General features: G+C 64.1%; 2 protein-coding genes across 4 annotated transcripts in view; one reads left to right on the top strand and one right to left on the bottom strand.

The window, feature by feature from the left end:
• The window catches only part of IFT140 (intraflagellar transport 140), a 53,523-nt gene that overhangs the window by 28,692 nt on the left and 2,443 nt on the right, over window positions 1-22,388 (top strand). For all 3 annotated transcript variants that reach the window (XM_061152499.1, XM_061152500.1, XM_061152497.1), the window contains exons 19-29: window positions 14,650-14,827; window positions 15,075-15,265; window positions 15,537-15,632; window positions 15,814-15,946; window positions 16,111-16,254; window positions 16,341-16,469; window positions 16,554-16,736; window positions 17,396-17,602; window positions 17,776-17,988; window positions 18,063-18,229; window positions 19,217-19,358. In XM_061152499.1, the coding sequence (XP_061008482.1) occupies window positions 14,650-14,827; window positions 15,075-15,265; window positions 15,537-15,632; window positions 15,814-15,946; window positions 16,111-16,254; window positions 16,341-16,469; window positions 16,554-16,736; window positions 17,396-17,602; window positions 17,776-17,988; window positions 18,063-18,229; window positions 19,217-19,358 (1,783 nt within the window). The remainder of the gene's footprint in view (window positions 1-14,649; window positions 14,828-15,074; window positions 15,266-15,536; window positions 15,633-15,813; window positions 15,947-16,110; window positions 16,255-16,340; window positions 16,470-16,553; window positions 16,737-17,395; window positions 17,603-17,775; window positions 17,989-18,062; window positions 18,230-19,216; window positions 19,359-22,388) is intronic.
• On the bottom strand, window positions 58-12,332 carry TMEM204 (transmembrane protein 204). The gene is made up of 3 exons (XM_061152496.1): window positions 11,522-12,332; window positions 7,570-7,725; window positions 58-697 (listed from the first exon to the last, which is right to left on the bottom strand). Exons 1-3 carry the CDS (start codon window positions 11,799-11,801, stop codon window positions 453-455), a joined length of 681 nt encoding a protein of 226 aa, XP_061008479.1. The 5' UTR covers window positions 11,802-12,332; the 3' UTR covers window positions 58-452.

Here is a 22,388-nt window from a genome sequence, read left to right as displayed (position 1 = left end):
GCCCGATTCCTCACCACGTGGCAGTATAGTGGATAAAACACAAGCTTTAAGCCATGGTGAGAGATTGGCATTTTATTTTAACTTAGAAGGATAATCAGGAGTAAATGGACCTCACTTACATAATGCTGTCGTAAAGCCATGACCGTCTGACTGTGAATTCTGAGTCCCTGGAGGAAGCTCCATGCAGTTCACAAACTCTCCCCGTGTTCTGTTTTATCAGAGTGCTTACGACCCAGGATGCCCCTCTCAGCAGATGCTGAATAAATTAACGCGGGCTGGGGCAGAGCGCGAGGCCATGCAGGAGCGTGACGTGGGCCGCGGGGGAGAGCGCAGATGCCATGTGGTCAAGCCCTGTGTCCGTGGATAACGTGGTCAATGCATGTGGTTTGTGTGCTCAAGTGGGGAGCAGCACCCCAATTCCCAGATGGTCCCTGGGTGGAGGGGGGTCACCCTCAGCACGGTGACTCAACATAGTCGTTGTCCAGCCCACGGCGAAAGCGCGCAGTCAGGGAGCGGCTGATGACGATCACTCGGGGGGCCGTGCAGTCCTCCCGCCGGTGCAGGACGTTCCAGATGAGCATGGCGGCAGCCAGGGTGGCCAGTAGGCAGGCGCCGATGTTCAGGTAGCACGACCAGGACAGGCTGGTGTAGGGCCCGATGCGGTAGAACGTCACCAGCCCGATGACCAGGACGAAACCTGTGGACGAAGCCCGGGGTGAGGCAGCTGCTGGAGGGCCCCGCTCCCCACCCCGCTCCCCGCCCCGCTCCCCGCCTGCCTTTCTCTGGCCAACCCTGTTCTGTGGGCCAGGAGCCCAGCCCCGCCAACGCCCCGCCTCAGGGTTGGCTACATTCAACGGGGCCTGTGGGTCTGGTGGGGCATCTGTCCTGGCCAGGCACAGTCTTGGGGTTCAGGTGGTTCCTGAGACCTGGCAGGTGTCTGACCTCCGCCACCCCCCACCCGCTGCAGAGGGAATGCCGACACCTGCTTCCTCACCCCGAAAGGCCCAGCAGTGACTCTGCGTGAGGTCCGCCAGACCTGTAAATGCCTAATTCATTCAAAGTGAAGGGAAACACATGTGTTTTCTACTTTATACCTGGGACCAGCTCAGATTGGTGTGTGACTTAGTTGTATTCCTGTCCTTAAGAGTTTACTTATTCCTAGCATACCGGGCAGGCGGGGGGCCAGGAGCCGGGCCCCGGGCGTCTCCTCTGCCGTCTGAGCAGCTGTAGCTGGTCCTAGAGCATCCCCGCCCTGTCCCGTCCCCTCGTCCCCCTCATCCCTGTCTCTCTTCCAATCATGCCGGGCCCAGAGGGGTGGGTGTCCAGGACTGTGCACAGTACCCTGTGTGGCCTCCCCGCCCTCAGTCAGCCGTTCGTGTCGGCCCGTCATCACTGAGAGACGTGGTTCTGTCTCTCAGGGGCCCCACAGGCCTATCTTTTGGTTCCTACAATAAGAAGACTGGGATTTTACACCCAGGATCTGTGGGCTAAGCCAGCAGGCACTGGCGCTTGAGAGAGTTCAGGTCTGGGTCTGGGCTGGAAGCCCTGGTGACTAGGATGGGGGCAGAGGCAGTGGTCCTGCTGCTCAGGAAGCTGTCCGGAGCCCGCCCCTCCGCCCAGCCCTGGGTCATCAGCCCCCCGCTGGGCAGCCCCGGCACCCCCTCTGCTGTGCCGACAGGGCTGAGTCTGTTTTTAAGGAACCGAACGTGCCTGATTAGGATAAAGGCCCTGGGGGACCCGGAGTGTCCAGATGGGACTCCCTGCCCCTCCCAGACCGTCTTGGGCCCTGCCCTGGGCCCTGGCCAGGCCGAGCCCACCGAGTCCCTTCGCCCGTCCTCCGCCATGACGTCCGCACTCTGCTCCTGCCAGTCCCCCCTCTCTGCCTGCTTTCCTCAGTAAACCAGGCCACACATGACCCAGCGTGGCCTCGGGGCAGAGGGTTGTCGCAGTGATGCCCGCGCCCGGTTCTAATAGCCACGTCCTGACTGGGTGCCGGGCGCAGGCTGGGGTTTCCTTGAAGCACAAGCGTTATGGTCTCGCCTTCTCTGCACCTTCCAGAGAGTCTGACTCATACGTCTGTCCTGCCTTGGTCGTGTGCTCGGCAGCAGTGACGCTGACCAAGCCCTGTGCTCATTCTCCATGGCACTTGGTGAATCTTGTTACACCCGAAGCTTCTCCATGCTTCCTCCTGTTAAAAGTAACGGATTCTGTTTGTCATGCACACTGGCACTTCTGTGCCCACGAGGACAAACGGCCTGCGCCCACTGTCTTGGATGGCCAGCTTTGCGTTCGTGATGGGAGGGGTTCGGGCCTGTGTTCTGTGAAACAAAAGCATTCTGCGTCCCCTCGATGTCATGGTGTCTGGGCGCTTGTTGAGCCTTCTTTCAGCAGGACTCAGAGCAAAGGGGATGGGGCAGGGGGGCGAGTCAGCACGCCAGCCGTGTCGGGGGGAGGAGGAGCGGGGCGGGGGACAGCATGAGCACCGGGCGCGGCCAGGGGTGCTCCCCCAGCACGGCGGCTGCAGCACGCCAGCCCCCTCCCTCCACTGTGCTCAGAGCCCATTGCCCCATCCTAGGGACGCTTCATCTGGCTTATGCGTGTCACACAAGGATCCGTTGGCGGTGTCCCTCCCCGGGGGCGGGCGAAAGCACTGGGCCTCCCCACGGCCTCCGGGGCCGCTGGCGGTCTGACGTGGGTGGCTTTGCGTCACTGACGGACAGAGGACCTTGAATTCATAAGTGGAGGCCTGTGAGCCATGAGACCCCAACTTGGACAGGCCCTGGCAGAGACCAGGGCAGGGCACGCTGATGGGGCGTACACGTGGCCCGGGAACCCGAGACCCACTCTCAGGACACGCCTGAGTAAGACCCTGCTTGTCACAGGTCGCAGGAAACACGACTGTGACCCAAGTCAGCAGCGTCTGGAACGCGGTCGTCAGACACAGCGCTGGGGTGCGGGTCACAGGCGCTCTGCGCCTGTGCTCGGTTCAGACAGGCTCAGCTGACGGGCAGCAACCACTGACGGGGCAGCAAACACAGGCTTCCCGGTGTCACGCGTGTGTCGTCAGCGCCACATGCGTGTCTTCTGAGCCCTCTCTATGTAAGGTTCACAGGAGGGCATTTAGAAGGTTCTGGAAGTGCAGCTGACCTTTCCTTCTTCCACTAACGGGTGCTTCCTGGAGTGCGTCACGGCTCTGGGGACGTGAGTCCCCATGGCTGCACGGTGGCCCTGCGGAGGCCGTGGAGGACACGTGTCATCCCTGCTCGCGCCTCCCGGCCTCGGGGCCTGAGCAGGCCTCGCGCCCCCCTCGCTGCGCACACTGCCCTCCCCCACTTTCCTGGCGTCGCGTCCTGTGTCCACCTGCCGGGGGCAGGCTGCCTCCGGTCCTCCTGTCCTGGCCCCTCAGTGCACAGCTGGGCATCACCACCCCTTGATCCAGGCCCCCCTCCCAAGGTGCGACGCCCACCACGTGGGCATTTAGGATGAGGGGCTGGGCCTCTGATACCAGGACCCTGGGAGCCTCCAGCGCTGAGAGCGCGCTGACGAGCACGTCCTCTGTTTTGGAGGGAAACAGGACAGGCGGTTACTCTGTTGACATTTTACTCCGTTTATCACTTCCTCTGCAAGTATACTGAAGGTGTTCTTATGTTAGCAGATGAAAGCAGCGTGAACTGACGTGTGAACAGACAGCTCTGCACACATGGCTGTGAGCGGCAGGGGCCAGGCGAGCACAGCCTCTTGGAGGGATGTTTGTCAGTGACCAGAGCAGGCCGAGCCCTGCCTCTCTAGCGCTTTGTCTTGGGCAGAGTTCTCTGCCACCCTCAGTGAGCTGTGCGGGTGGGTTTCCAGCAGGACCGCGCTCATCCTCTCCCGCCCTCGGCCAGCAGAGGCGGTGTGGCTGAGCAGACTTGGTCGGCACGGGGCCCATGATGCGCCACGTGTGGGCAGTGGAAAGCCACGGGGACACTTAGAGGTGGCAGCTACTGCGCTGGCCGCATGCACATCCTCCTGAAAGCAAACTGGCCGTTTACTTTGATGAGGTTCTGAAGCCAGGCCGTCGTCTCTCTCAGCCCCAGTTGAGGGCCTCTTGCTCCTGAGCATCTCCAGAGCCTTTTCCGTGATGTCAGTGAAGCGAGCCTAAGGGGAGAGGTGCAGTAGACCCACGTGGAGTTGATTCCGTCCTCACAAGCTTATGTTCCAAAGCAAACAGCCCCTTCCTGTGGGCCGGCGGCCGGGCAGCGTGGCTCAGACGCCCTCTCCTCTCTTCCTTCCTGCCGGCTTCCTCGGGCTCTGCCGGCTGTCACAGGCCGTCCTCCGGAGTGGCCGTCCAGCCTGCGCGGGGGCGCGAATGGAAACCGTGGGGCTGAGCCCTGAGCTCGCACGGCGCCTGCCACAGGTCCAGGGCAGCACCAGCCAGGGCCCTGAGGCTCAGCCGCGGGTGGGCTTCCAGCGCCATGAGCAGCAGAGGGTGTGGACAAGTGCTGCCCCCTCCCACCCCTGGCAACCAGGGGGAGTCCGGGAAAGGACACGGCCACGGGAGCAGCAGGGGCAGGAGACAGGAAAGTGAGCCGCTGGCCCAAGCCAGGCGCTTGACTGGACAGCACAGAAAGGGGCCGTCGGCGCGAGCAGGTCTCCTCCGGCTCAGAGGCCAGGACAGCCACCATGCATCACCCAGCTGAGCTTTGGGGACAGTAAAGTCAGCCTCCACCTCGGGTGTGGGGCAAGCGGCCCCTTAGCATGTCGCTAAGTTTTTCAACAAAAAAATCTCAGGATTTGCAGAAGTGGAGAGGAGGCCAGCAGACATGAAGCCCACACGGTCTACGTAAATGCTGCTCTCGACCCCTGTGGGGTCTGAGGGGCTGTTGTCCGAGGAGGGGCCGGCCGAGCGGCATTGGCAGACGGCTGCCACGTGGCGCCTGCTCCCCCCGCCCCGTGCAGGGTGCTTTCACGGGGTGTTCAGCTCACGCGTGGGGTGGACTAAGGGATGGCAAGGAGTTTTTTCAACTTTAGGGTAAATGAAAATCACACTTGGAAGATTCTGCAAAGAAATTGCCTGAGTGCAGTAGAGCTTACTAGGTGAAATTGCTGACGGTCGCTCTGTCTCCCGCCGTCCTCCCTGGCATCTGAGACAGGGTCTCTTGGACTTGCAGCCCTGACTGATGGGGGGCGGGGGCTGCCCTTTGACACAGCTGGGCCGGGCATCCCGTGCCCCAGGGACCAGTGCCCAGAGCAGCTGTGGGATCACCAAGAAAGCCGCAGGCTGCCCTCCTGCCTCCTCCCACTGGGGTGTTGCTCTCTGGCTGGTCCTCGTGCTCCCACCTCCCAGGGAGCCTTGCTCCCCCCTTCCACGAGCACCTTCTCTCCCCCGCCCACCCTCTGGCCCCACAGTGGGGACTCAAGGTTCCCTTGCATAACAGGTACCAACAGGCATTTCCCCCTCCTGGGACAGGATATCCTGGCGCCCTTCAGTCTCTCCCTGACTGTTTAAAACAGACCAGAGCACAGGAAAAAACCTAACTCTAAAATTAGCCGCGTGATAGAAGAAAGGCCCAGTGCTGTGCTCTCTACTGTTTGTCAATGAAACAGTCTAAACAGGGCCAAGTGCATTTCCTCTCTGGGCACAGCAGCCCCGTGGGGGGTGACCAGTTGGACGGGGACGGGGGCGGGGAGCGGGCCTGCGGAGGCAGGGGGACGGATCGCGGAAGGGCTGCAGGTGCCCTGCGGGCTTCTGGCTTTTTCCATCGGCCTCTGCCGGCCTGACGGGTTTGGGCAGAGCCCAGTCCTGCCTCCCAGAGGCGGTGCTGGCCTGGGGATGCCCAGGTTGCAGGGCGTGCCCCCTGCGCCCGTTGCTGCAGGACAGTGTGGTTTCAGTTAATGGGGCAGGGCTCCCCCGCTTTGATTTTTTTGTGTGTTACTTGGAAACAGTACAGTTTTGTTCTGAAACAAGAGTTTGCAGGAAGTAAGATGTCAGGTTTAACACCAAACCCACAATACGTTTTCTAGTGATTCCAAGTAAGTGTGTCAGAGACGTGTCTTCTGAGGTGCGGTGTCACGCTCGGTCCTTCTTCAGGGAGGAGTCCCTTTCTGAGTCAAGAGCTGTTACTGTTATTCCTTTAACGCCACTCGAATATCTGTCTTTAATCCAGCTTTCCCACTTCCTTCCTGAAGGGATGGAATTCCAGATGACCCCTCGTGAGGGAGGGGGGCTCTCAGCGAGGCACAGACCCACAGCCCCGAGCTCAGCAGAGGCGGCCCGTGGAACGGTCCTGGAGGAGGGAGGGGGCGGCGGTCCCCGGCCCCAGAGTCGCCCCAGGCAGGGTGGGCGTCACCCCTGTGGCTTCACCCCATTCACGGTGACCACAGGGGCGGACGCAGCCCTGTTCTCCCGACACCTACTATGCGCCCTCCTGGGCCTCGCGGTGCCCCGGGCTGCCCGGCCCCAGGGAAGTGACTGGCTGAGGGCCGCACCGCCCTGTGAGTAGGGCCCGTTTCTGGGTCCCACCCGGCACTTCCCAGCATGAGTGCTGCCAGCTGTCAGCCGCGTTCTGGAAACTGCGCTTCTCCAGGAAGTGGGGGGGCCCGGGATCCATCGTCCCCCGTGATTCACTCGCACTTCCTGCCCCCCCCCCCCGGGGCTGGGCTGCAGCCTCACCACTGGGCGCTGCTTCTCCCCCGGGCCGGATGCCTGGCTGCCCCCCTCGCCCCCAGTCCTGTCAGCCCCCACCTGCCCTTCCCCGTGGGCAGCAGGAACCTGAAAGCCAGGATCCCACGATGATTAAACCTGGGCCAGCAAGACAGGCGGGGGGTGGGGGGGGAACCCAGCACAGATGCGCCCCCACCCCACCCCTACTCCCGGGGCACACAGATGGGCGGCTTCAGGGATTCCTGGCCACTGCACAGCCTCCCTGGCCAGGCCCATTCATCACCCGTGGGGCCACTGCTCTTGTCCTCGGAAGCCGGCAGTGGCCAGGCCCTGCCCCACCCACATCACCCCCAGCGCCAGGCGGCTTCTGGACTGTTCGCTGAGGGCCTGCGGCCTCGCCCCTCTCCCCAGCATCGCCCCCACCACGCTCATCTGATCCCAGCCGAGCCCCAGGCAACCACAGCTATAACCCGAGCCCAACCCTAAGCCTGTAGATCGCCAGCTGGGAACCACATGCATGCCCGGAACTCCCTATCTGCTGACTGTTAGCCAGGAAGGCTGCAGTGCTTAGAAGGGCGCCCACTTCTGTCCACGTGCCCACGTGCCCACAGCAGGCTGCGGCAGCCTCTCAGGAGGAGAATGAACCCAGGCTGCCTGCCACCCGGGCTGCCGCGGGGCAAAGAAACAGCAGGTGCCAGAGACTTTGAAAAGCCAAACGGGTCACCAAGTGTCGAGTGTGGTCACCTCGCCTTAGACGGCGGGAAGGGCTGGGAGGCCTCGGGCAAAGAGACACAAACCCCTCGGGTTGCCCCGCAGTGCCCTCCCCCCCACCATGTATATTTCTGTCTGGCTGCTGCACACAGTGACGAGTGGGGGCCGCCGTGACTAAAAGCCGCAGCCGACCTGCCACCCCGCCGGGTACTTACTCGCCAACTGGAACGCGGCAGCCATGGCCTCCTCCCAGCACTGGGCGTCGGGCGACAGGAGGGGCAGGCCGGTCAGCCCCAGCACGAAGGTGAGCTGGCCGGCTGCCAGCGCTGCCGTGGCAACAAGGTTGCAGGCTCGCATCATGTCGAACTGCACTGCGGGGCGGGAGGGAGGGGAGCGGCGGTCAGCACGGTCGGCACCGGCCAGGCTGCTCAAGCCTGGCTCCCTGCCCACCTGGGGCTCCTCCCTCCACCTCCCCGAATCTCACCACCCCCTCCCCAGCCCCCACCCACCTGCATCCCAGACCCTGGACCCTGAACGAGACGCATGGGACGTGCATGGGGGGCAGTCTGGTGCTCGGACCACAGAGGTGGGGGCTGGGTGGTGTCATCCAGAGGCCCGTCGGGGGGGATACCGTCCTGCCCGCATGCTGGATGGCAGAGCCCTCAGCTGTGAAGTCCGCCCCTTCCCCGTGGCCCTTCCAGAATGTAAAAGCCCCCTGCCCCAGGGCCTCGGGTGCAGCACGCTGTGGGCGGGCGGCATTCTCCGTTAGTGTGTGTGGTCAGCTGTGCCGCTTCCACCAGAGGATCACTCCTTCTGCTCGGGGGCTTCAGGCGGCTCGTCCCCGGCCCCTCTCCTGCCGTGCAGAGCTCGAGGGGTCTCGCCCTTCCCAGGTCCCAGCCTGTGCCATGCGGCTGCTCGGGGCTGTGGGCACCCTGGGCTCTGCACAGGTGAGCGGGTGGACTGGTGCCCAGCACCAAGGGCCCAGGAGCACTCCCAGACAGGTGGATGGACGGATGGACAGATGGCTCCTCTGCCTGACGCCCCCACCTCACTGTCCTGGGCTCTGTAGTCGTCAGAGCGACCACAGGACGAGGCCGCGGTCTCTGGGAACCCTGACCTTTAAAGGAAGGAGCCAGAGAGCTCAGGGCAGGCCCCAGGAGCCCGACGTCCCCACACGGGCTCAGGCCCCTGGCCTCCCCACACTGGGCGGCAGGGCAGCGGGTCTCGTGATCTGCAGGAACCCTCCTGACTGCTTGCTAGGGCTTCCAGGGTCCCCTGACCCCATGTGGGAGCGGGAGGCCACACGGGTCCCCCGTCAGCATGGGGCTCGGCCACTCGCAGGCTTTTCCGGGGAGGCTGCTCATCACGCTCTTCCTGCCTTTTCACCTGGACTTGTTTTGCAACCACGTTTACCCTTCAAACAACTTTATCCTACGGGAAGGCCCTGCTACTCTAAGAGTTCACAAGTTTGGAGGCAGAGGTGGAGACGAGGGCTGTTGAGGGTGATGGATGCTCAGAGCACAAGTGTGGGGCCCACCTGAGCTCAGGAAAGTCCTTCTGGTCCCCGGGGCTCAGCCTCGCAGGCAGACTGGCCAGCCGTGCCGGGAGCCTCCACGCTGTGGGGTGCGGGTCCCGGCGCAGCGTGGCCCCGAGCCCCACCTCCTGGCCCGAGCAGGGCCTCCCCAAGTCAGCGGGGGCTGGGGGAACTGAGGCGCGGACTCGCCTCTCAGCCTCGCCCCTCCCCAGCCACCCAGGCGGACGTGTCCCACCAGTGCCCCCGAGCCCAGGCGCCCAGGTGTTTGGCGGGTCTTCGCACTTGCTGGGCATGCAGCCTGGGCAGTGGCTCTGGGTTTGGAGGAGCCGTGAAGGCGAAGCTCGAGACTGGACACCTGTTTATTCATGTTCCCCCCTGGTTCAGGGAAAGGACAGGATTGTGTCAGGGCCTGACAGAGTGTCCGACACACGGACAGATGGAAAGTGGCAGAGAGAACAGGGGTCGGGAAGCAAGACCGATTCGCCCCGCACCCCCACCTGATCAGTATCGAAAGTCAGGGCTGCAGGGCGTGCTCAGCCAGCGGCGTGGGGCGTGGGCCCTGTGCTCTGCGACGGACCAAACACAACGGGGGGTGGCTGGGGGGCCTGACCCAGCGCTCGGGACACCCTAACCGGAGCTTGCCCCCTCAGGGGTGGCAGAGTTGGCCCCATGTGCCTAGCAGCTCTGGCTGGGCTCCGCAGGCAATGCCAGGACGCGGGCACAGAGCCGGCGGGAGCGTGGCCACTGTCCCCGAAGGCTGCCCTGGGCACCTGCATGGGGTCTGGGACCTCCAGGTCGGCCTGGCTCTGGACGAAGCGGCATGGGGCCCAGGGTGGACGAACAGAGGTGATCTCACGGTCGAGGCCACCCCGTTCTCCTCCCGTCCCTGGCTCAGCAGGAGGCTGGACCATCGGGCGAAACCTGGGCTGGGGTTTTGCTGGGAGCTGCTGATTGGATTGACGGGGACAGGCCAGAAAAAGACCAGAAGCCCCCTGCCTCTCGGGACCCCCCAGGGCAGCAGTGCTCTGTTGCAGGGAGCTGGTGAGAAGGGTGTCAGCGCCTCTTCCTGGTGGCAGCTCGAGCGTGAGCAGCTGCTCTGACCGTCCCCTTCTTTGGGGAAATGTCTGATGCTCGGGGCCTCGTTAAGGGCTGGCTGCTGCAAGTGCTGAGTACGGGAGTAGGCCATTCTGAGAGCTGTTCAGGGCCTTCTCAGGTGGCGGGCAGGTGGGACAGTGAGTGAGGGCAGGTGAGCAGCCGCTTGGGACTCACGGCAGGGCAGGCGTGGGGCTCCAGAGCAGGCTGCGTACTGGCTCAGCAAGGGGGCAGGTGGGGGGTGCCTGGAGCGGGCGCCTGCGTGGTGGTATTGGGGGCTGTGGCAGGCAGCCGTGAGCCCCGGGAGGCGGGGGAGCCTGAAGGGGAGCACAGGGCCCCTGGGGGTCGGGGAGGCATGGCCTGCACCGGGCCCATGCTGGAGCCCCGGTCACTGGCTCCCACTGCCCCTCACCACAGATGGAGAGCCCCAAGAGGACCCCCCTCCAACCGGCAGGTCCCAGATCCCCAGGTTCAGAGGACCTGCCAGCGTCTCACAAAACCCTGGTCTGAGAGCTCACGGGACAGGCAGACTCCTCTAGGCTCTGCCTGCGTTAAGGGAGGCTCTGGCCTCTGCTTACGAAGGGCAGGGGGCTGGCCGCTCCCCATGAGACGCCCCCCAGCTGTGCAGTGAGGGCTCTACTTGCAGAGACAGGGAGGCGTCCCCTCAGGGGCTTGCCGGGACCCTGCGCCTCCTGCAGCCTCTGTCTCTGCCTGCCAAGTGGAGACAACGGCCCCCAGCCAGCTCCCAAGGGGGCCCAGTCCTGGGGGCCCAGCTGGCTAGGGGCAGTTGTGCCTGTGCCGGCCGAAGCCCCGCTGGAGGCCGCGTTCTCCTGGGAGGAGAGCTACCTTCAGAAAGGGAAGGAGGTCTGTGCGTCGGGGACTGTCCACAGCTGTCATGGGCTGTCGCCAGCCCGGGTGGCGGCCTTTCACATCGGCCGCTGTGACCCCGCGTCTGCATGCTCAGTGTCAGGTGTCTTCATGTGCCTGGACCTTCCCTCGCAAATGTTCAAACCCAACCCTGCTTTCAAGGTGAAGTTCCCACCTTCCAGACCCCGTGCTGGACGTGACCAACCAGATGGGGCCGCTGGGGGCAGCGGGGCAGCCCGAGCCCTGGGCTCCTCCCCGCCCCCCGCAGGCCTCAGTCTGCCCGTCTCTGCTGGGCCGCCACCTCCAGCCAGCGCTCCCGAGAGTCCCCCTCAGTGCTGCCCACAGCCCTGAGGACCCTGACGACTGTGGAGCGAGGTCCAAACCCAGCCGCGTGCTTTAAGTGCCTTGTTTATTTCACTCCTTAGCAATCTTTATTATCCACCACGAAAAACGCGTTTTCCTTGCTTCAGTTACTGTATCCATCCCCTAGCTACGCATAACAGCAGAGAAAAGCGCCCTCCTGCACAGGAAGAATTCTGTCCCAAAGGGACCAGGGCAGGTGGGCGTGGAGCCTGGGTCGCACCCGGGTCCCCAAGCGCGCCTCTCCCCTCAGCTGCGCGCCCCGCGAACATGGATGGCCACTCTAAAGGAGGCGGTGAGACAAGCCGACTTACGTTTGACAGTGCCTCGCGACTCCTGGAAGCCGGCCGCCTCAGAGCCCCAGCCCAGGGCCTCGCAGTCGCGCGCGTCGGCCGGCCCCGGCCTGGCCCCCGGGCCGGGCGCCCCCCGGGGCCGCTCCGCCAGCCAGCAGGCCCGCCAGAGCCCCACGCTGCGCCTCCGGCCGTCCTCCAGCGTCTGGTACACCCAGTTGGGAGTGAAGGCCGCCGCATTGTTGAGGACGAGAGAGACCAGGGCCACCAGCACGGCCGTGGCCACCACTTTGCGGACAGTCATCGCGGCCACGGTGCTGGCTCGCGTCGTGGGGGAGTCCCAGCCGCGGTCGGTCAGCGTGTCAGCGGGGCCGGCTAGAGGACGTCCCCGCTCATGCTCGGTGGCGGCGGGAAGGCCTGGGTGGCAGGTGCGGGGGCGCCCGCCTCGCGGGCCCCTTACCCGGCCTCCTGCACCTGGAGCAGCGCCAGGCCTGCGCCGAGGCCAGGGCCTCCCATCCCGGGGGGCACGCAGGGGCAGCAGCGAGAGCCCCGAGTCCTGAGTGCGCCGTCTTCCTGGGGGGCGGAGGCCACGGCACGCAGAAACCCGCAGGCAGGCGAGGCTGGAGGGCGCGGGGCCAGCCGCTCTAGGGACCAGCGTGGGGCGGGCGCAGAGTGGGGCAACGGGGAGCAGCGGGCGGTGGGTCTGAGCCCCTGCCGGCGCCTCTGCCGCGGAGCAGCTGGGCCTGGAGAGCAGACGGCAGAGGAGGCGCGTGCGTGTGTGAGTGTGCCTCGCGCCTGCGTCTTCCCCGTCTCTCGGCAGGGAGGAAATGGTTGTTTTTGAGGCTGTTTTTGGAGAGCCAGAGGGCGTAGCCAACTGCAACAAATAGCGGCCAGACGCCCACAGGATGTGTTTCCTGATGGGAAAGGCAGGGGCCTCTTCGGGAGGCCTCCGCGGCCCTCCCCCGCACCCCACCTTCCCTGGGAGCGACGTGCACTGCCCGCCGCCCTCGGGCCCACTGTCTGTCTGGGCCCGGCGGGTGGCGTGGGTGGGGGCCGGCCGGCCGCTCGGGGGGACAGGGCGTCCCCCCCTCCCCCGCCTTCAGCCGCTCCCCACCCCGCACATGGTGCGCAGCACAGACGAGCCAGTGTGCTGGGGGCCCTGGACGCCCCTACCTCCCAGCTGAGACCCTCACCCACACTCAGAGACCGCCCCCAGAGCAGGCTGTCGTCCATGTGCAGGAGGGGGTTGTGGGTGAGCTGAGCACCCAGCGAAGCCCAGGTGAGAGCCAGGCCGCGTCTGCTGCGGACGCTGACCGGCCCAGCCTGCTGGGCTCTCAGACCCTCACCCAGCCCAGCCTGCCTGTGCTGACTCCCAGCGGGGCCGGGTCAGCCCCCCGAGGCCCCGCCCGCTCTGGGTCGGCCTTGCAGGGGCCGCTAAGTTTACATTCCTGAGAGGCAGGGGCCGTCAGCTCCCAGCGGATTTTTACCTCTTCTGGGTTTTTCCCACCAGGGCTCACAGCAGACGCGCTAGCTGAGTTCTCACCACTTCCCTCCTTCGGGGCCAGAGGCGAGGCTGACCCCTGCTCCACCAGCCACACTGTGTCTGGTGGGTGCTAGCGGTCCTTGCACCTTCCTCGCACCCGGCGGAGGGGCGCCCCCCCAAGGGGGCCACCGGCTGGGGTCCCTGCACGCATGGTGCACTCACCTCGGAAGGAGGTTTTCCTGAGAGCTTCTGACAGCCTTCCCTCCTCACCTGCTTAAGTCGCTCTTCCTGAGTCAGTCTTCACGTGGCTGTCTTCCGCTGGACAGCAGCAGTGCTTTCAGGAACGGCAGTCCCAGCTCTGTCTTCCCCGGGCTGGGCAGGCCACGGGCCGGGTCACCCACCTGGGCGCCTGTGGGCCAGCAGGCCAGCTCCCTCCCAGCCCCCAGCCTCGGGTGGAGGGGACAGCTGGGGCGGGGCCAGTGGCCGGCCTAGGAGCAGACCTGAGTCAGGGATGACCTCGCCATCCGAGGGTCCCCTCGTCCTTTGATCGCTGCCCCCCGCGAGCTGGGCCCTCAGCCCCCCGAGGCCTCCGCGCTCCTGCACGTGGACTCACAGGAGCGTAACCTCAGAGCAGGGATGCACGGCAGAAGCACAGCGGCTTGTGTGCCACTGGGCAGACGTGAGGCTGTCGTCCACCACGGCCCTGTCCACCGGGGTCTCCACTGGGCAGCCCAGGAGGAGGGGCCTCGGCGTGTCCGAGGAGCTTCTGCGGGGCCCGGGCTTCCCGGAGAGTCGGGAGCTAGGAGCCCGCCTGCCCCTTATGTTGAGGGTACAGTCTACATGCAGGCCCGGACTGCAGGGAGTTCTCACAGTCAGACGGGCACTGGGCCGGTGTCCACGTGGCCTGTCCATTGGGTGCGCGGACCCCAGGACCCATGCAGGGTGAAGCTGCCGTCAGAGCAGCCAGCGTGCGGGGACGGCACTTCCCACGGGCTTTTCCCAGCACGGCTTGGTGGCGGGATAGGTCCACCAGCCGCTCACGTCCCAGGACTGTGCTCCTTGGGGCTGTGGGGTCATCTGGGCATGGAGTACCCTCCCTCCCACCAGCCTCATTTCTCATTTCTTGGGGAGGCCCGACCTGCTGGGGTGGGAGGGAGAGAGATGCCGGAAACCTCTGAAAGGAAGAAAGGAAGACCCCCGCCCCGAGCCTGTGCCGGGGGCTCAGAGGGCAGCTCTGCAGGCTGGCTCCCGGGACCCTCACCCCCATCCGGGTGTCGTACCCACTCCCCAGCCGACCCAGGGTCTCTGTGGGAGGACACGGGGCCACTAGGAGTGCAGCCTGGGATGGAGGTGCTGGTGGGGGGGCGGGTGTGCTCTGAGGGGCACGGCGGGGCTGGCGGCCTGTGCAGGACGCCCCCAGTCTTTGTGGGACGGCAGCAGAGGGGGTGTCTGGGCAAGGGGCAGGGTCCCAGCTATGGGCTGGGGGACAGGACTGTCATCACGTCCTCCTCGGGAAGGCCCTTGGGCCCCAGCTTGCCAGGCCGCTCTGTGGGTGAAGCTGTGGGGCTCGCACGTGGCCCGCTCCTCAGGGACCGTGTGTCCGGCCAGGTCCCCGCGTTGCCTGGCACGGGGGGTGGCAGCTCACCGAGCCCTGTGTCCTCCGCCGCAGCCAGGCCGTCTGGGAGAACATGGCGCGCATGTGCGTGAAGACACAGCGGCTGGACGTGGCCAGGGTGTGCCTGGGGCACATGGGCCACGCCCAGGGGGCCCGAGCGCTGCGCGAGGCCCAGCAGGAGCCGGAGCCGGAGGCCAGGGTGGCCATGCTGGCCGTGCAGCTGGGCATGCTGGTGAGTGGGACGCCCCTCGCGCGGGCCCGCTCCCCACCCGTGCGGGCTTACCTGGGCCATTGGGTCGCAGGGAGCAGAAAATTCCTTGGACAAGCTGAGGCCATAACGGGGGGTGGGGTGAGGGAGTGGACACCCCCGGTTCTGACGGGGTCCATCAGCCCCTCGAAGATGGGGTGGGGGGTCCAGCCCCGGCTGAAAGGCAGGCTGCCCGCACCCCAAAGTGCCTGCACCCCACCTGTTCCCGCAGGAGGACGCGGAGCAGCTCTACAAGAGGTGTGGGCGCTATGACCTCCTCAACCGCCTGCTGCAGGCCTCAGGCCAGTGGCAGAGGGCCATCGAGGTGGCCGAGCGCCACGACCGCGTGCACCTGCGCACCACCTACTACAACTACGCCCGGCACCTGGAGGCCAACGGGGACTGCAGCCTGGCCCTCAGCTAGTGAGAGCCCCGAGGGTCCGAGGTTCTCCGGGGAGGGGCCGGGCCAGCACAGCTGCGGGGGCGCCTGAGCCCTGTGGCTCTAGGGGGAGCAGCCGGGCTCGGGCGGCCGAGTGCATGGGCCCTGCCGGGCCTGGACCCCCACCTGGGCAGTGCAGAGGTGGGGCCCGCAGTAGGAGCAGAGCTGCAGGCGGGAGACGAGGCGCCATCTGTCCTCGCGTCCCCAGGGCTGAACCAGGGCAGGGGGTGAGTGATGCTGCCTCTCCTCCTGCAGCTACGAGAAGTCGGACACACACCGCTTTGAGGTGCCGCGGATGCTGGCAGAGGACCTGCAGGCCCTGAAGCTGTACGTCAGCAAGATGAAGGACAAGTGAGTGCCGGCTCAAGGGGCCTCCCTCCGGAGCCTTCCATGCGATGGCATGGAGCATCCCAGCCCCTCCAGGCTGGACCCCAGGCAGCTGGGCGGGGGCCTCCCTGGGACCTCACTCGGGCTCGGCCGCCTGGCTGCTGTGGGCCGGGGCAGAGAGCCTGAGCAGAGGCGTCCTCTGCAGGACGCTGTGGCGGTGGTGGGCCCAGTACCTGGAGAGCCAGGCCAAGATGGACGCGGCGCTGCACTACTATGAGCTGGCCCAGGACTACTTCTCCCTGGTCCGCGTCCACTGCTTCCAGGGCAACATCCAGCGGGTGGGTGCCCCGACCGGGTCGGGGCTGGGGGCACACGGGGCGGGGGTGCCGATGCAGGGGGCGTGGGTGCCCCGGGGAAGGGGGCCGGTGCTCAGGTGAGGGGGGCGGGATCCCACCGGAGCAGGGCGGGCTGGACGCGAGGCCACCGTCCCTGGTGTCTCCAGGCCGCCGAGATAGCCAGCGAGACTGGGAACTGGGCGGCCTCCTACCACCTGGCCCGGCAGTACGAGAGCCAGAACGAGGTGCGGCAGGCCGTGCACTTCTACACACGCGCCCAGGCCTTCAACAACGCCATCCGCCTGTGCAAGGTGGGCACCCCTGCTTCCGCTCCAGGGTCCCGTTCCAGGGGAGACTCTCCCGCCAGGTGGTCCCCAGCACGTCTGTGCCCCCGCAGGAGCACGGCCTGGACGACCAGCTCATGAACCTGGCCCTGCTGAGCTCCCCCGAGGACATGCTGGAGGCCGCGCGCTACTACGAGGAGAGGGGCGAGCAGATGGACCGGGCAGTCATGCTGTACCACAAGGTGAGGCGGCCCCGCCCGGCCCGGCCCGGCCCGGCCCGGCCCGGCAGCACCCGGATGGCACACTCAGAGCCCCACCGTCTGCAGGCCGGCCACTTCTCCAAGGCCCTGGAGCTGGCCTTTGCCACCCAGCAGTTTGCGGCCTTGCAGCTGGTGGCAGAAGACCTGGATGAGAAGTCGGACCCCGCCCTCCTGGCACGTTGCTCCGACTTCTTCCTGGAGCATGGTCAGTACGAGAAGGCCGTGGAGCTGCTGCTGGCCGCCAAGAAGGTACAGCTGCAGACGCGGGCCCGCTCCCAGGAGGGCCCGGCCCCGCTGTGCGGACCTCGCTGCTCTTTCCCAGCACGCATACCGTGGATGTTACACCGCGGGGCTCCTGGGTGTGCAGCTCAGGGGCGTCTGCGGTGCCTGTCATCCCCAGGACTCTGTCCCCCTCACCGTGGCACGGGCCCCCCCTCCCGCTTCCTGTCTCCCTGTGTCTGACAGCACGCTCACACACACGGGTGGTGTGTGCACAAGGCCTGCACCAGCAGGACCGCCGTCCTTGTCTGGGTGCACGCCCTCCAGGTTCCCTGTGCAGCCTCCGCAGGGGGCGTCCCCACCAGGTCACACTGCGCTTTTTTCCTGAGAATCTTTCTCAAATAAAATATAGAAAATTTTTCTTAAATTTTTTTTAAGAAAAAAGTAATTACCCCCACTCCGAAAACCTGAATTGAGGAAGATGATTGATCTGTGGTCTCTTCTCCCACAACGAATTCCTTCCCAGAGGCGTTTCCTCGGCCCTTCTAGAGCGTCCACAGCGAGAGATGGTCCCCTGCCATCCCCTGGCCACGCTGCTCCCCCAACCCGGGGGTGGGGGTGAGGTCGGGGAGGCCCCCCGCCCGCCCACCAGACAGTGACCACCTCTCCTCGGTGTCCGTGGCCCCCAGTATCAGGAAGCCCTGCAGCTGTGCCTGGAGCAAAACCTGACCATCACTGAGGAGATGGCCGAGAAGATGACGGTGCCCAAGGACTGCAAGGAGCTGTCCGAGGAGGCCCGGCGGGCGCTGCTGGAGCAGGTCGCCAGCTGCTGCATGCGCCAGGGCAGCTACCACCTGGCCACCAAGAAGTACACACAGGCGGGGAACAGGCTGAAGGTGACACGCTCACTCGCGCCCCGCAGGGCGAGTTTCCCAGGCTGGGCTCCGGGGGTGCCCGCGAGGCCCTGGCAGCCCAGACCTCCCTTGTCCTGAAGCCGCACCTGTCGCATGGGGTGGGCGCTCCGTCCACGTGCCTGGAAGGGGCCCAGCCCAGCTCTTTCTCCACCCAGGCCATGAGGGCGCTGCTCAAGTCCGGGGACACGGAGAAGATTGTGTTCTTCGCGGGCGTCTCGCGGCAGAAGGAGATCTACATCATGGCGGCTAATTACCTGCAGTCCCTGGACTGGCAGAAGGACCCCGAGGTCATGAAAAGCATCATCAGCTTCTACACCAAGGGCCGTGCGCTGGACCTGCTGGCCGGCTTCTATGACGCCTGTGCCCAGGTGCTGACCCGCCTCCCGGCCCAGGCGGGGCAGGGTGCCAGCCCGGGTGCCGGTCCTGATGCCGCCTCCTGCAGGTGGAGGTCGATGAGTACCAGAACTACGACAAGGCGCACGGGGCGCTGACCGAGGCCTACAAGTGCCTGTCCAAGGCCAAGGCTAGGAGCCCGCTGGACCAGGAGGCCAGGCTGGCGCAGCTGCAGAGCAGGATGACGCTGGTGAAGCGCTTCATGCAGGCGCGCAGGTGCGGCCGTGGGGCTCACGACGCCCGCAGGCGCCTCTCCCTGGGAGCTCGCTGCACAGCGGGCAGGGCGTGGGCAGGAACGCTCTGCGTCCCCTTGCACGGTGTCAGGGCCTGTCTGGCTCCCGCAGAACCCAGCTGGTTCTAGGAAGGTCGCCCCGGAGACAGCCCGAGATGCCTGAGGGAGGCATGTGTTCTCGGGGAGGCTATACCTGAGGGGAGCCTGCGGCCCGCTCGGGTGCATGGGGGCTCCAGCCCCTGGTGCCAGCTCAGCCCAGGGTGGAGGCCTGCTGTTTCCAGCCCCGAACATGTCCAGGACCCCAGTTCTTATTTACTGGCCGCTCAGGCAGCACTTCCGAAACCCTTGTGTGGGCCCCGAGCTCGGCTTCTGACTAAATCAATAGAAGCGCCTTCCTTACCTAAGAGCAGGCTCTCTGAAGAGGAGCCCCAGGCTGTTCTGAAGCCTTTTACAGAGTCAGGCTCCTTGGAGGGTGTTCCCGGCTCCATGTGCAGGTTCAGGAACCTCGGGGTGGCAGGAGGGAGTGGGCGCAGCCCTGGGCAGGCGCCCGGACGGACTGGAGGACGAGCCTGTAGGGCTCGAGGGGCCTCCCAGTGCCCTCACCGGCACGCACCAGGAACTGCCGAGCCCCTGGCGTCCCTGTGCTGGCCTTTCCCTAGAGGGCCCTGCGTGACCCCCTCCCGGGTCAGTGTGCTCTCTCCAGGCCCTCGCCCTCCGGCCCAGGCCCCCCGCCCCGGGCAGGGCGGGGCGTGAACAGGCCAGTGCCCTCCAGAGTCCAGTGTGGCCCTGCGAGCGGTCAGCACATTTTGTTAAATAAATCAGTGAGTTTCTGACATGACTCACCAATGCGTTCATGGACCTCATGGCAGTTACCTTCACAAAGCTGCATCCTCCAGGCCAAGGGCCTGCCCTGCCCCCTGACAGGCAGCCCCGCGCGGGGCTGGGGCTCAGGCTGTCCCTGCTCCCGGCAGGACCTACACGGAGGACCCCGAGGAGTCAATCCGGCAGTGCCAGCTGCTCCTGGAGGAGCCGCACCTGGACAGCAGCGTCCGCGTGGGGGATGTCTACAGCTTCCTCGTGGAGCGCCACGTGCACGCGGGGGACCTGCAGGCGGTGAGGCCTGGGCGGGGGCTTGGCTTCCCTGCGGCTCGGTGTCGGTTTGATTTTTCAGTCTTTTTAAAAAAATACTTATTTGGCTGCGCTGGGTCTTAGTTGAGGCATGTGGGATTTGGTTCCCTGACCAGGGGTCAAACCTGGGAACCCTGCATCGGGAGCGTGGAGTCGGCCGCTGGACCACCAGGGAAGTCCCTTCCTTTCCTATCTTTCTTATTTTGAAATACTTTAAAACTGGGAAGTTACAGGAATAATAGAACCCCAATTACCCTTTACCAGATTCATGGTTTCTTAAATATTTTGTCATATTTATTTATTCATTCTATAAATGTTTTAAGATTTATATTTTACACATAAAATGAGTATTTTCTGAGCCATTCAAGGGGCACAGAGTCCTTCCTGCCCCCACTCCTCCGTCTGCTTGCACTCGGGGTGCCCGGCTCTTGGAGCTTCCAAGGGCGTTTATTCAGTGAGATGGACGTCAGGTCCTTGGGAGCGAGCGTGCAGGTGGACTTCTGGCCCCAGAGCGCTCTTTCGGGAAGGTCTTGATCATTCGGTGTAATAGAACAGTTCTCGAGCATTTTGATCTGGGGACCCCTTTACACTGGGGACGTTACTGACAACTCCAAGAGCTTTTGTTTATGTGGGTGATGTCTACCAATACTTAGCATATTAGGAAATAATAAATTTGTAAAATATTTGTTAACTTACTTAATCATAAAAAACCCACCATATGGTAACACCGATAACATTTTCATTTAAAATAACGGCATTTTCCAAAACAAAGACCTTTAGTGAGAAAAGTAGCTTTGTTGTACATTTTTGGCAGTCTCTTTAATGTCTGATTTCTGCATTCTATTTGGCAAAATAGGTTGTTTGAACTGAAGTATGAGGCCTGTGATGAAGACCTAGCTTCACACCAGCATGCAGGCGAGAAGGGGCGGGCCTTCCCACAGCCCCGCCTGGTGTCCATGGGTCTGTCTCCTCGCCACACTCCGCAGTCAGAGACCAGGCCTTGCTTTTCGTACTTGTTACCTTAGAACCCGTTGGTCTGTCTTGGATCTTGTACACACACGTGATTTTGTCACATCACAGTGGTCATTTGGAAAATACAGGTTCACTGGGTGGTGCAAATGTGAACACAGTTCATTACACATTGGAGAAATCCTGCTGGCCGATGTCACAGGGACCTCATCTGGAAAGTCCCCGTGCAGGATGGCTCGCCGTGGCCTCGATGTAGGGGTTCACAGTGTGTCCCACTGTGGTGGTCACGCGCCCGTCTGCAGGCCCCCCCCCACGAGTGCCCGTGCTTCCCCCCCGAGTCACGAGGGGCCTGTCCTCTTACTGGTGCGCCACTGTGTCCTCTCCATCTGGGGGCCCCTGCACCCCCATTGGACCCGTCTGGCGTGTGTGTTGGCCCCGGCTCAGCCGGCCCCTCTCTCAGAACGTGCCTGTCCGCACTGGTGCAGCTGCCGTGCTGTTGCTGCAGGTTACAGCTTTCCTGTCGCTCCGTCTGCACTTGCACCCCCGTGGGTCTGGACCGCCTCTCCTCCCTCCGTTCCGCGTGTCTCTCCTCTCTCTTTGGAGCATAGTCACTCCGCACTGTTGTGCGGCAAAGCGCGCCAGCCGTGCAGAGACTCGCGTCCGTCCTTTGGGTCTGGCCCCCGCAGCGCACTGCGCTCTCCTGGTCTCCTCACTGTGCGGCGCTGTCCTCCGCCTTCCTGTGCACGCGCATGTTTACCGCACAGTCCTCCACTCCCGGCTTAGGTCCCGGTGTTTCTGTTGGTCGAGTCTTCTCTCTTTATTGTGGTTCGTATTTTCCTGCTGCTTTGCAGGCCTGGTGATTATGTATTGGATTCTAGACACTGCAGATGTTTTAGGTTGTCAGGCGACGCTGTCTTTGTGTGTGTGTGTCTGTGTCCCTGTGTGAGTGTCTGTGTATGTTTTTTAGCATTATTTATTTACCTTTGGTTGTGCTAGGTCTTCGTTACTGTGCCTAGGCTTTCTGTAGCTGCAGCGAACAGGAGCGACTCCTCGCTAAGGTGCATGGGCTTCTCGTTGCAGAGCGCGGGCTCTCGGGCACAAGGGCTCTCGGGCACGCGGGCGCTACGGCACAGGCTCAGTAGTTGTGTGCACGGGCTTAGTTGCTCCGTGGCATGTGGGGTCTTTCCAGACCAGGGATTGCGTCCATTCACCTTGCACGGACACGTGAGTTCTCATCCACCGAGCCACCACAGAAGCCCCGTGTGTGTGTGTTTAGACATCACTGAGCTTTCTTCTGAGATGAAAGTAAGTTACTTGGAAAGTTTGATCCTTTTGAGACTGTATTTGGAAAATCTGTAAATATTTTTTTCTGCCGTATTCTTTCCGGCCCGTCTACACTGCGTGCAGTGTCAGGGTCCAGCCAAGGCTGGGACCTGGGCTCCAGGGCTCCTCTGTTCCTCGAGTGCCAGCTGCCATATGGACGCAGTTCTGGTTCCAGTTCTGGCTCTCTCAACGACAGGGTTTGGCTTCTGCATGCCTCTCACATCTCCCAGCACCTGGGCTCGGGCCTCCCTGAGGCAGTGGTTACAAGCAGAAGTCACCTGAGCGTGGGCCCCAACACACCAGCCACGGTTGTTCTCTGGAGCCGGGTGCGTTTGTGCAGTCTGTCCTTGCTGGTGGGAGGCTGACCTAAAGAGAGCCCAGCGGAAGCCTCCATCCTCTCGTGCAGACAGCAGAGTTCTGCCCACCATGTTTTCCTGTCATGTCCCCACGGGCTGCACACATACCTTGCCGCGGCCTAGAGCGCTGCCCGGCCCGGCCCCCGCAGGCAGTGACCCAAGGCCCGTTCCTTTCCCAAGCGCTCACGAGCCCTGCATCGACCAGTTGTTCCAGAAGTGTCGCCAGCGGGCCGTGCCAGCCTTGTGGGGCGTGGCCCTGATTCCCAGGGAAGCCGAGCATCCGCCCGCGGCCCCAGCCTGGGGGTCAGCACCGTGAGCTCAGACTTCCTGGCTGGCTCACCCGTGTCCTTTCGGCCCGTCCACTTCC

Source organism: Dama dama, chromosome 10 (genome assembly GCF_033118175.1).
Source record: "Dama dama isolate Ldn47 chromosome 10, ASM3311817v1, whole genome shotgun sequence".
Classification (NCBI taxonomy): Eukaryota; Metazoa; Chordata; class Mammalia; order Artiodactyla; family Cervidae; genus Dama; species Dama dama.
This window is presented reverse-complemented; position numbering and strand designations above follow the sequence as displayed.